The sequence below is a fragment of the Sinocyclocheilus anshuiensis genome, unplaced genomic scaffold (genome assembly GCF_001515605.1).
Source record: "Sinocyclocheilus anshuiensis isolate Anshui unplaced genomic scaffold, SAMN03320099.WGS_v1.1 scaffold222, whole genome shotgun sequence".
Taxonomy (NCBI): domain Eukaryota; kingdom Metazoa; phylum Chordata; class Actinopteri; order Cypriniformes; family Cyprinidae; genus Sinocyclocheilus; species Sinocyclocheilus anshuiensis.
The window spans coordinates 376,258-389,633 of record NW_015542408.1 but is presented as its reverse complement, the minus strand read 5'-3'; the positions used below and the strand labels follow the sequence as shown (position 1 = coordinate 389,633).

Genomic DNA, 13,376 nt, shown 5'->3' with positions numbered 1-13,376 from the left:
TGTAGATCGGGGGCGCATTCCCTTCAAAAACAAACATAATCCACTGCGTCTTCAGCGGCTCAGATGTCGGGAGTAAACGACGACTGCTATGTTCATTATTACATCCAACAACAGAACACCTCAATCGCTTAGGAGTCATTCTTGTCTACATCTGCTCCTGCGGTGAAACAATGGCGGACTGATGACAGCTCACTCAGAGCAGGTCTTAGGTAAGACGCCAGTCCAGTCTGTGCTGAAATGCTACTGTCAATCAAACTATCGTGGGAGGGGCCTGTCTGTGTGACATCACACAGACAGGCATCTGAGATCGGCTCGATTTGAGAAAGGGGTAAAGATTTTAGTAGATTAACAAAAAACCACTGGGTGGATTTTTATCATTTTAGGGTGGTTGTGTACACACACTGCCTACACACATTTCAGTTCAAACAATTTGTAAAAGTGCATGTAGCATTATATGAGCCCTTTAATAGATTTAGTTTGTAATGGAGAAATTAACAGATTTTTTGTTTTTGCCACATTTCTTTATTATTTATAAAATGTTTATAAATAATAATAAAAAAATACTCCTTAAATTACTTTTTTGAAATGAAAACTTCATTCACTGTATACGTTTTTTTTTTTAATATTCTGTTTATTTTCTGATTGTTTTTTTTGACATTATTCCCCTTTAAACTTAATAGTATAGATTTTTCTAACATCGTCTTTTTGACCATATGGTTGAAACAGTCTATTATTATTCATCCTCAAAACATTTAGAATGTTTGGCAAAAAATGTGTTTTGAAAAATAAATGTTAAACGGAACATTTGACATTGTAGAATCCACTCAGTTATCTGTTTAAAATTACATGAATTCCAAACTTACTGTATGGGTTCAGATATCCATAGTGAATTTATTAAAAACGTCTGGTAAATATGATCTTTATTTGGCATTGGAATGACAAAACTAGCTGTTGACTGTAAGTTTGATAGTAAACCAACTCTTATAATAAGCCAACACTCTAAAAAATGCTGGGTTGTTTCAACCCAATGTTGGGTCAAATATGGACTAACCCAACTGTTGGGTTAGTCCATATTTGACCCAACATTGGGTTGAAACAACCCAGCATTTTTTAGAGTGAAATATCAAACCACACCATAACCTCTTCATCACCTCTTTCAATATCGCCAGAATATGAAAAGGACCCAGAGGGCTACTCGCTGATTTTAGTAGAGCTTACATCACCCACAATCTAATTCGAGTCATTTTGCATATGGTAAAGGCCCAGATGAGGTTCTTTGTCATAGGCAATGACCCCCTCCCCATAAACACGCTCAGTTCATTTGACTTGACAGAGTCCTGCATAATGTGAAACAATATTCTGCCACAGGACTCATTAGAAAGGACCATAAAAACACAGCAATACACCTGCACCACTGAGAGCTTCATATGTACGCTATCACTGATGCAGCGGCTGTGTTCTAAAATTCATGAAAAACAAACCTTAGTTGCAATTTAATAATGAAATACTGATGGATTTCATTATTATATTATGGATGTGATCAACACATTAAAGTAAAGGTATGTATAGAATTGCATTTGTAAAATTGCAAATGCATAACAGATAGTATATATATTTGTGTGTGTGTGTGTTAAATTTGACAGCTCTCAATTATACTGTAATGTTGTTTGACAGCTCTCAATTATACTGTAATGTTGAATGGCTATAGTCAATTGCGAAATATTAGGAAAAAAATGACAATTTACTAGAGACATCAGTATGGAATCAGTGATACTCACCTTTGATCATAAAAATGAGGCCATTAAACAAATATTACATATACTGTCTTTATGTTGTTTATATATTAAATTGAAGATTGAATGTGAAATCATACACTCTAAAAAATGCTGGGTTGTTTCAACCCAATGTTGGGTCAAATATGGACTAACCCAACTGTTGGGTTAAAAAGTTAATTTAAAAATGTAACCAAAATTTAACCCAACAGTTGGGTTAGTCCATATTTGACCCAACATTGGGTTGAAACAACCCAGCATTTTTTAGAGTGTATATGCAATATATGAATATATGAAAGTATATTTTAAAACTTTAATGTTGGGTGGCATAACGCTAGGTGGGATTAATCGTAATTATACATATTATATACAGTATATAAAATGTTTTTTATTTTATTTTTTATTTTGTGATGATATGATACAGAGACTTCTTGATGTTTTCTGTGAGATTCACCCATATGGCTAATCATGCATCAACTAGTAATCTAGACACTCTTTGGGCGTCTTTACACTTGGCAGGTTTGGTTCAATCAAAACAAACTGTTGTTCATTTGAAAAAGCATAAACACTGCCATCTGAACCTTGGTGCGCACAAAACAAGTGAACCGAGAACCCCTGAAAAGCTAGCTTTTCTGATAAACCCTGAAAAGGTGTTTTTTTTTTAAGATCTCTGGTGCGGTTTGACTGAAATATGAACACAGCTCATAAAAACTGCCCAATAAGTTTGTGACCTCATCCTCATGCCTTTTGCTTTGTATTTTTGGAATCGGTGTTAAAAATGACAGTGTGAATGCTAAGTGAACCAAGACTAATATTGTAATGTAATTTACTTTTAGGTCAAAACCAAAACAACAAAGAGAACTGAACAACAAGTGTAAACAGGCCCTTAAAAATAAAGGTTCCAAAATGGTGTTTTTTTTATAGAAGAACATTTTTGGTTTCCCAAAGAACCTTTCAATGAACAGTTCTCGAAAGATTCATTTTTTTTCTTAGTGTGAAGAAGGACATTTGAATAATCTAAAGAACCCTTTCCACTGTTTTATGTAATAGAAAGATTCGATCCATGTTGAAGGTTTTTCATAGATGTCAATAAAGAACTTATTTTTAATAGCGTATATATACTGTATATTTATGCTAACACCTTTGGGACCAATTCTCTATTAACTAGTTGCTTATTAGCATGCATATTACTAGCATATTGACTGTCTATTAGTTTATTAGCACATATCAATGACTTATTTTGCATTATCATGTTTTAGATCCTTTGATCTTAAACCTAAACTTAACAACTACTCTACTAACTATTAATAATTAGAAAATTTGGATTTTATTGAGGCAAAAGTCATAGTTAATCATTTGTTAATAGTGAGAATTGGTCCCAAAACTAAAGTGTGACCATATATATATATTTTTTTAGTGATCTTCTTGACATTGATGTCTCTTGTTTTTTAGGTTATAATATGACCACACAAAATAAAAAACTTTATAGAAGACAAAGCTGAGAAATGAAACCCAACGTCATGCTGAGTGAGAGAAGATGGTTGCTCACCTCCGATTTTCCGGAAACCCATTTCCAATCTACTAATCCTGCTCTCGCACAGTATGAGTCATCTACCACATGGAGCAGCGCGGCTCCAACTGCATTCTCTACAGGACAAGAAGGGCAGGAGACTGCATTTCATTTTGAGTTTCTTCCTGAAAAACTGCTGATGTATATTTGCACCTCTTTACCTCTGCTTTCACCTTCCCAGGCTTATGATTCATGCTTCCTGTGATTCCAGGCCTGGTTTTTGCATGCCAAAAAAGGTACAACTTTAATTATGTTTATGTCAATAGCACAAACAGTCACATTTAGAAATAATCATTAAAGTGTGAAAAGTAATTAAACTCTAATTTGAGAGCATTTGCTCTTGTCGTCAGATGTTCTGCATTAGATCTTCTCCTCTCTGTAATGTGGTGGACAGGACCATTCATAAGACAGCACCTCTCTAAGCTTGGGAACAGTTAATTGATTACCCATGCCAGCTACCCCCTCTGAGCCCTCTCTGTAAAGATAAGTGTCGTCCCTGAAATCAAACCCTCTGCCTGCCACGCTTCCGTCTGATTAGCTGCCGGAACAATTATCTTAATCGTGTCATCTTAACGAACCCCCACGATAAGCCGCCTTGGGGCCAGTAATCCAGAAGACCTTCGCCTACACGGAATACTGTTCCTTATCGCCCTTCTTAATAAAGATGAATTAAGTTGAGGAAAAGACATAAAGTTCCCATCGCGGGTGTTTACGCGTGTTTGTTAGTGACAGTTGTTGGTTTATCTAATCAAGATGTTAGGAGTCAAATCATCATCATAGCTGAGCAGCATTTAATGTGTGGAAAAACAATGTTAGGAAAACAAGTTGAGTAATGTTGAGTGAATAGCTTGCTGGCAATATGCAAAAACAAACTATAATTTACATTTTCTCAATATCAAATGTGTTTCTTGTCCATGCAAATCTAGCTACCATGATGGCTGCATTTATTTGATCAAAAATACAGTAAAACAGTATTACTGTAAAATCTAATCACAATTTAAAATACCTGTTTTGCATTTTAATATATTTTAAAATGAATTTACTCCTGTGATGGCAGAGCTTAATTGTGCCATAACAAAGCGGCCATTACTCCAGTATTTGGTGTTACATGATCCTACAGGAACTAAAGGAAACATGTATTATTATTGTTATTAATATTATTATTATAGATTTATTATATAAGTAGAATTTATTTGAAGTAATGTATATTTAATAGTTCTTATTAATTTTTATTAATAGTTTGAATTAATTTTGTATATTTATTTTTTTTTAATTCAGTTAAATTTATTTAGTAATTTAGTTGTGTTTTTGCCATTTTATTAAACACATTTCATTACACCAAATACACAAAATAATGTTCTTTTTAGCAGCATCATATGACCCCTTTAATATAGTCTTTTATATTGTTTTTATTATTTTTTGATTTCCGTTTTAGTTATTTTAGTACATCAAATTAAACAAAGTGAAAATGAGAAATGTTGTTTTGGCAGCTAGCTGAAAAGTTCTGTACTAATATTTAATTTTCTGTTAAATGTTATTTTTAAGGTTTTAGTCATAGTTAACTATAATAACCCTTGTCTGAACGCTGCAGAAATGTAATAGCACAGCTCTTGTTAACAAAAAAGCCACGGAATTTGAGATTTCTGATGAGGAAGATTTGTGTGCCAAAGTTTAATACTTGCCCGAAGCGCACACATAAGTATCAGAAAGCAATTGTTTTTTGCCACGTAAGCTCAATTTCAGAATTTGCAATATGAATGAAAGGGCCTCTATATCTGGCATTAGTGTGAATTGTATTCTATGGAGAGCAACTGTTAGAAGAGAACCTTGCTAAATATGTTAATCTTTTAGCTGTTAGAGTCTCATAGTTAGCACATCTGTTTTAATGGCAAGGTACTGGAACTGTATCACCTCCATTGAGTAGTGACATTTGTTACCACCACATATAGTTTATTTCTGAAATTACTATTAGGGGTTTGCTTAACCTTACACAACAAACAAATATTTACCCATAGTAATGCAATGGAAATGAGCTCATTAATATTGTAATATCTGAAGTGGATGTGGTTTACTGATCTAATAGTATCTTCAGGTCTGAAGGAGGTGAAAGCATAACAGTGGGGTGGAGGCGGCCTGCGTGGTGGGATTCAAAGCGGATGCCCTTTCCCCTGGAAGGCCCCTCCTCTTGTAGCCACACAGATCACAGGAGTTCCCCTCAGGCCCCGTCAGACCCCTCATGCTCTAACATTTACACTAAATTACCAAGCTTCAAAGTGCACTGTATGTACCCAGACTGAAATGATGAAGCCATAGATCCTGAAAAAAACACCAAGATTCAATTTCACTGTGGAATTTTGCTTACATTGTGATTAATGGATGTGATTTGTTCGGTAAGCCGATCTAAATCTAATTTAGACTTTAATAGGGTCTTTCCCAATAATTGCACAATTGCGGCAACTCCAAATAAATGATACAATCAGCAAACGTCAAATTGTATTTACATTTCTACCCTTATTACCATAGACAGCTATATTAATTGTGTTGGGTTTTCTCCATATTGTGACTCTTTGTTCTTGTGTAGACATGTTTTCACTGCAACGCTGATACATGAACATGTGCGTACAACTTTTTCTTTTACTTGAAGAACAAATTAAACTTTCACTAAAGTACAGGCACTCCTTCATCTGCAATTATTGTTCCTATTTTCAACCTTTATGTATAGGGTGGACCATGACATTTCAGTAACAGACGACTTACTCATGTAAGTGCAGTGGGTGTTATTGTACAAGAAATGTGACTCAGCTTCAAGCAAACTTAGTTACAAGTCTTGATCAAACTTTTGTGGCGCTTTTTGACAGTATAATAATTCTGATTGCTTTTCAGCTCAAATACAAAATACTTTAAAAATAAGGGAATCATAAGTTAATGTTATTACATTTAAAAATGTGTCATTGTATCCCTTTGGTCTCATGAAAATACATTTGGGTGGTTTTATTTGAGAATTCAGCATCCTCTAGTGGGATATCACAGTATTACATAACCAAGAAACTGGGACGACAAATTATTAGCTCGAATACATTTAACTTAAGATCTACATTATCGAAAAGCCTCCTCTGTTGGTATCTGACATACAAATACCGTCTCTCTAAGATCTCTATGCACTAATTTTAATAACCAGTAAATACAAAAGAGTGATAACATGTGACAGATCCGTCATCGACAACACCAAACACACACTTTTCACTTACTTTTTTTGAGTATTGTCCTCTTCCTTTCTTTCCCTTTATTATTATTTATGAATTTATTTTTAATCTATTTCTTTAGGCTAATTACAGTTCCGTTCTGTTTCTGTTTTGAGCTATGGATTTTGATATATGTTCTTTTTAACTACTATTATTCTTTCTATTGCTGTTCTAATATTTATACTTTTAACTGAAAGTCTTTTTTTAACTGAAAGCATAAAAAAAGAAAAAAATACACCTGAATAATGACACTGACAAAATGAGTTATACAAATGATATAAAGTAAATATATATATATATATATATACACACACACACACACACACACACACACACACATTTAAAGTAACGTCATATACGTTTTTTTTTTATTTGTATGGGACGCGTGGTTCAGTGTGCAAAATATGACCAGCAGGTGTCGCACAACATGAACAAATAAAAACTACACCGTTAAACAGGGTTCAAGAAAATGTACAGAATGTAAATCGCTGCATTTATTTGTGCTATCAGTTAAAGTACTCATCATATGATGGCAGTATTTAACCACCTTAAAATAAGCAATATTAAAGAACCATCGCTCTTTCCAATATCGCACCGAGTTTGTGTGAGCATTCGGAACATCCAGCTTTATGGATAGGATATTAAAATGTCTGTTAACGATGAAAAAGGTGTACTTAAATGGGAAAATTACCGAAATATATCTGACCTCACCACAATGGCATGAACTTCCAAACACAATCAGCTTTTGAATGGCTGTTCCAGGAGATCAGCCGATCACAAATGGATGGTTTTCAGTTCTGACTCGAAAATTATACATGTATTTTTATATGACTGGTGATTTGATTATTAATTATTATTAATAATAAAATTAATAATAATTATTGGTGAATGTATGAAATCACTTTATTAATAATTGTATTTGTGTTTTTATTTTAAGGACTTTTACTGTGAAATATGAACTTCCGCTGGGCGTCATAGAGCATCGTTAACATCACTGGCGTCACGCTGCTCAGTCATGGAATAAAGCGGCTGCTTATTACGATCGTAACATCCACGCTGGAGTGCTTAAACCAGTCCAATCTTCATTTTCCCGGATTTGCTCATTCTATAGAAGACGCGTGTCTTGTCTCCGTTATACTGGATAATAACCCAGAAGATTTGCTGAGCTGAATGAGAAATGTAGAGCAGCATCATTGTTTTAATCAGCTCGTGAAGTTGGACTCAAAACAAAATTCAACAAATACGCATCAGATGCTGTGTGATCTCCTACCATTTCAACAATTCGCGATCAGATTTCGAAAATAACTGCCAGATTAGGATGTTTAGGATTTTTCTCAGTCGTTGACATTTACATTAATGATATTTCTGTCTAAAACCGTGTTGTTTGCTATTTTGTTCATGTAAAAGTGCTGCATTTGACAGATCAGCATTTAATAGCCTAAATCTCGTAGTCCTGTGCATTGCGAACATTGTCTTATTTGTTTGATATATTTTTGGATAAACACTATACAGATCTGCCTGCATTGCACTTTACCCCAGATAAATACGATTAAACCGCCATTGAAATAGCTCTGCAGTGTTTCCCTGGATTAAAACACCGGCAGGGATATATTTGTTTTTTAAATGCAAAACCTTCTTCAAGCAAAATGCGGTGGTTAGACTGTCACAGCCAGGCATGAATTATTTAAACCCTGCTTGCTTGTTAGTTACTCGGTTTCCTGCTGGACAAAAGTCTTGACATTTGCAGTTTGACCCAGTGTGAGTGTGACAGGAATCCAGGAGGGAGTTGGCTTTGCTCTCGACTCTTGTTTTTGATCCAACTAAATCTCCAGCTGTCAAGACATTCCGCTAACATTTTCTTTTACATTATTAAAAGCGACAATGTCTTTACTGTGCCGTTCAAAACGCAGAAAAACAACCGAGTAAGGACGATGCTGGCCATTTTTGGACACGACACGCTTCAGATATCACAAATTATCCGGGATATCTAGATGAGTTTTATTTTATGAACTCGTAGCTGTCAGGAAGCATTTCGGTCGTTTTATAACACGTCTTCTCGTGGATATATCGATATACATCATGGGTGACGCTAATTTGGTCGTTTTATAACACGTCTTCTCGTGGATATATCGACATACATAATGGGCGACGCTAATTTGAACGACTCCAACGTGAAGGTGGCGCTTCGGGTCCGGCCCATGAACCGGAGAGGTGAGTCGAGTTTCAGTTCTGTCACTTGATATCACAGTTCACAAGCAGCCTGTATTTCAAGACCCAGTGTAGTGCTTTCCAGGACGTTTGAATCGTCCCTGTGGTCCTCAGAAGATGTCTAGTTAGTCAGCACACTAGGTTATATGTATGACACGGCTTTTTTATCTATCTCTATCTATCTATCTATCTATCTATCTATCTAGAATGAGAAAGCTTTATTGCCAAGTATGTTTACATACACAAGGAATTCGTCTTGGTGAAAAAAATTATCTCTATCTATCTATCTATCTATCTATCTATCTATCCATCTTAGACTTTATTTATATTTGGGTCAGGTGACGTGAACTTTTTAATTCAACTTTAGTATATTTGGTGAAGTTCATTAACAATACAACAAGTGTATTTTTAAAAGTGCAAAATATGTATACATTATCAAACACATAGCATCTATAAAAGGATTGGTTGAGATAAATTATAACATTACACAACTTTAAGTTGTCAACTACCCGTTTCCTGGTTTTCTATGACCACAGAAACTCTGTATATATGATACATGCAAGATTACCTACCTATCTATCCATCCATCCATCCATCCATCCATCCATCCAGAGGACACCCCATTAATGTCATATATACTGTTTAATTAAATTTCCTTTTTTCTATTCACCTTTTCTTTTTCTCCAAGATTATTTGCATGATTACTTGCATGTCTTTCACATGAACGCATTACATTAAAGCAGGTCTTGCCGTGGAAGAACATGTGTCTTGGTAAAGCCACCGAAGCGTGAAATATTTGCTACATTGTAGTGACGCGGTCACGTGTCCGACTGGAGCGTAACATTCGGTCACAAGACAGCCTGTGTGAGCTTTCTGAGTCACATATCCTTTAAAACACTTCCCAGTCTCCATTTGTAATGCTGGAATTCTGACATTCATTATTGTATTATTCCAGTTCCAAATAATTTTTCAGACGTTACTTCATATGACATAGAGAACTTGAATTTGAAAGTCTCTAAATGACACTTAACTTTCTGTTTTACTTGCGCTGTCTCTCTCTCTTTTTATTTCGGACAAAGGCAGGAAGGGAGTCTGAATGGACTATTTGCCAACGTTGCATAACCGAACATGTTCCCATGGCCAAAAATGTGTTTGGATTCCTCTAAGAAAATGTTCATATTAAATCCTCAGACTATGTAAAGATAATTTCACAAAACCTTTTTGGTGGATAAAGGGATATAGAGGTTTAAATAGTTAATGATTTACCGGTTTAGTTGAATACACCAATTGCCTCATTCCCTTCTCGCATGGCCTGAAGAATGCAGTTACATGTTTCATGTAACTAACTGAACCGCGCATTGGTTAATAGTTTTACTTCCATAAACTTAGGCAAATAATTATAGAAATTAGCTTCAGGGCATTGTCACTGCCTTTTGTTCACTGTAGATAAATAGTCGCTTGGTCTTTGTGTTATTGTGTTCAGGATTCTGTCAATCTTTCCACTTCGTCACTGTTGCCAAGATTACATGTGCTTATCGCTCTCTCCTGAGTGACTTAATGCCAGAAATTCAGATTTTTTGACTGGCTAGCTGTGGTAAATCCAGATGGGTCTCCTTATTGGACCTTGGCCACCAATGCTGGGAGGAAACCAGTTGTTTCCTGCTTTAACAGGAAGTTGTTACAGCTAGTGTGTCTTCGGATTGCATCCTTTCCAAGGATTTCTGAGTCAGCTGCAGATGCTTTCCACTTCCCTGTTGTTGTCAGTAGGAGAGTTTGTTGGTTTCAAACATGCTTTGGCCTGCTGTTGGATTGGGTGTGTTAGTATTAGGCCGTTCCCTTTGTTTGTCAGCAGTCAGCAGTGCATCATACATTTTCAGCTGACCGAACTGCAAAACTTTATTTGGGATCCATTTATTAGACCGGAAGCTGCTTTAGCAGCAGGCTTGCTGCTGACATAGTGTTTGAAGGAATGCTGTTGCAGGTTCTTCCCGCTGTTGCTGTCAGAGTGAAGGCTCTGGCCAAGCTGAGACCCGAGCCAATCCCAGGGTTCAACATTAAGGATGGCCCGATGGCATGTGGCCAGTGTGAGAGAGTTTCGTGCCAGTTCATGGAAGTGTCACTTGAACTATATAGCGAGTGCTGTGTTGTCACTGGATCTTGTTAATTGACCATGTTTCTGTGTTTTTATGTCTTGCAGCCTAAACTAAACATTTTCTGTGAGTTAAAAAAGGACTTTTATGGTTTTTAAGGCTTTAATGTTTAATTGCTTAATTTACTTCCCATCTCCAATATCTATAATAATTTTATGTGTACATTATTTTAATTTTTATTTATTATTTCTAATTATTATTTTAATGTATTTGTGCACATAAATATTGTTTATATGTTTATTTAAATAATTGTGTTTGCCAGCTATTCAGTTTGGTCCAATTTCTTTCATAAATTCAATCAAATGATTCCATTGTGTTTAATTGAATAATGCAATGCAAACACAAAACCAAATCCACTGACGGTATGCACATTTTATCATCATCTGGTCAATTTTGCAAAATAATCCGAGACCGATCATTCACTATGCTTAATTATTACATGAGACATTCCAAATTAATACATAATTGGACATGAAATATTGATTTTTGCTTTAAATTATTTTCACAGAACTGTGGCATCTCATGACCTGCTGATGAGTTTATTGCACTTTCACACTGAAATCATTTAATTCAATTTTGGGAAAATAAGGATTTGGAAATAGTTGGTTAGCTAAATTATTGATTAAAAGGGGTATTAATAAGATTGCCATATGGCATCTAGCATGTGTAGAATCATTGCTTTAGTTTCACAGATTTATTTGCTAATGTAGTTAACCTGTCAAGGGAGATTATAGCTTGATTGTCCTGAAATGGCCTTTAATATCCCATCTGAGGACGTGAGTCTGTAAAACTGGTTTTGCTCTGAACTCTTTCCATATCTGTGAGAATAATGGTGGGTGATTTCAGGAACACTCTCTCTGTCAGAATGCTGGTTTGGTTTCAGTCCTCGATCAGCATCTCCTGCTGTGAAATAAACCCCTGCTATTGATTTTAGCCCTTTGTTCTGTGTAATCAGGATAACTGGGAACTCAATATGGGGACAAACATATTTAGAGCATCAGTTCCATAGAATATATGCTTCATCTGATCAGTTTAGTGGCATTTTATCATTTTTTTTTAATATTCCAACAGCTTAATTCTTTTTGAGGTGATGCAGCACAAAATACATTGAAAATGTATATTCTTTGATTCTTAAATTGCCTCAATGTGTTTTTTTTCCCTACAGAAAAGGACCTGAACACAAAATGTGTTGTGGAAATGGAGGGGAATCAAACATATCTGTACCCGGCAAACCTAGGAAAAGATTCCAGGTAAGTTAAATTGGAAAATCTGACATACTATATTAAAGGGGTCATATGATGTTGCTAAAAATAAAATTATTTGGTGTATTTGGTGTAATGAAATGTGTTTATGCGGTTTAAGGTTAAAAAAACACATTATTTTCCACATACTGTACATTATTGTTTCTCCTCTATGCCCCGCCTTTCTGAAACGCGTCGATTTTTACAAAGCTCTTCGGTCTGCAACCCTCTACGCACACCTTGGCAATATAATCGCCATTGGCTATTACATTTTTTTGTTTACTCGAACATTTTACTTTCACTTTCGAATAGCGGCAATTCGGCGTAAAGCAATTGTTAGTTTTTAATTGGTTTGAATTTTCCCTCTTTTCCTTGCTTTCCTTCGCTTTTAAATAGCTTAAAAGCATTTACTTTCACTTTCACTTACTTTCGAATTAGCGTCAATTCGGCGTCAATTGATTGAATGCAACAACTAAATACAACGTCAAACTCACTTTTGCCTATATATAAAACATAGAACATTAACAAAACAAATAAAAATACACCATGCTATAGAGCAGGCTATGCCTAATATAAAATAACAAATAACTTACATAAAGTTTAAATAGGTAGCCTATACAAATGGAAATAATTAAACATGTATAATATATAACCAAATAAATAAGAAACGAATGTTTAAAAAAACTTCCAAAATCACCTTAGATAAATGGCAAAAGTCAACAGGCTTTTCAAAATCCAAGATACTGCCAAGCAGGTGCTTTTGCATTTCTTTTCGAAACTAAATAATTCGCGATCGTCTTGTCTGTCTCACCCCACTCTTCTTGTCAGTCAGCTCGACTCACTCTCCTCACTGGAGAAATGAAATCTGATCTGTGATGCGACTGTCGTTCGGCACGCTGCATTGAGCAGCCGCGTTCAGTTTTTAATTGTAGTGTCTGTTCTTTTACTGAACTAAATGATTTTTATTACTATAAAAAAATCAAAACAACGGTGGGGGTCGGTGCCGCGGTGGGCAAGTGACGTAACCGGTGTTGCGGCTTAACAATAGTATCACCGTCAGCACCGTCTATCGCGGCAAACCTACATTATATATATATATGTTTGTAAAATGGCACAGTTTTTCAAATATCTGAAAGTACACTCTTAACATCAGTCAGTCAAGCATTATAATATGATAATCAATATTATTTATT

The 13,376-nt window shown here is 35.3% G+C and overlaps 1 protein-coding gene across 5 annotated transcripts in view; it reads left to right on the top strand.

Moving 5' to 3' along the window:
* Positions 1-7,570: 7,570 nt before the first annotated feature.
* The window catches only part of LOC107693111 (kinesin-like protein KIF13B), a 54,463-nt gene continuing 48,657 nt past the window's right edge, over positions 7,571-13,376 (top strand). For 4 of the 5 annotated variants that reach the window (XM_016492369.1, XM_016492368.1, XM_016492370.1 and 1 more), the window contains exons 1-2: positions 8,690-8,795; positions 12,108-12,192. In XM_016492369.1, the coding sequence (XP_016347855.1) occupies positions 8,726-8,795; positions 12,108-12,192 (155 nt within the window). In that variant the 5' untranslated portion in view covers positions 8,690-8,725. The other variant, XM_016492367.1, reaches the window with a different exon arrangement.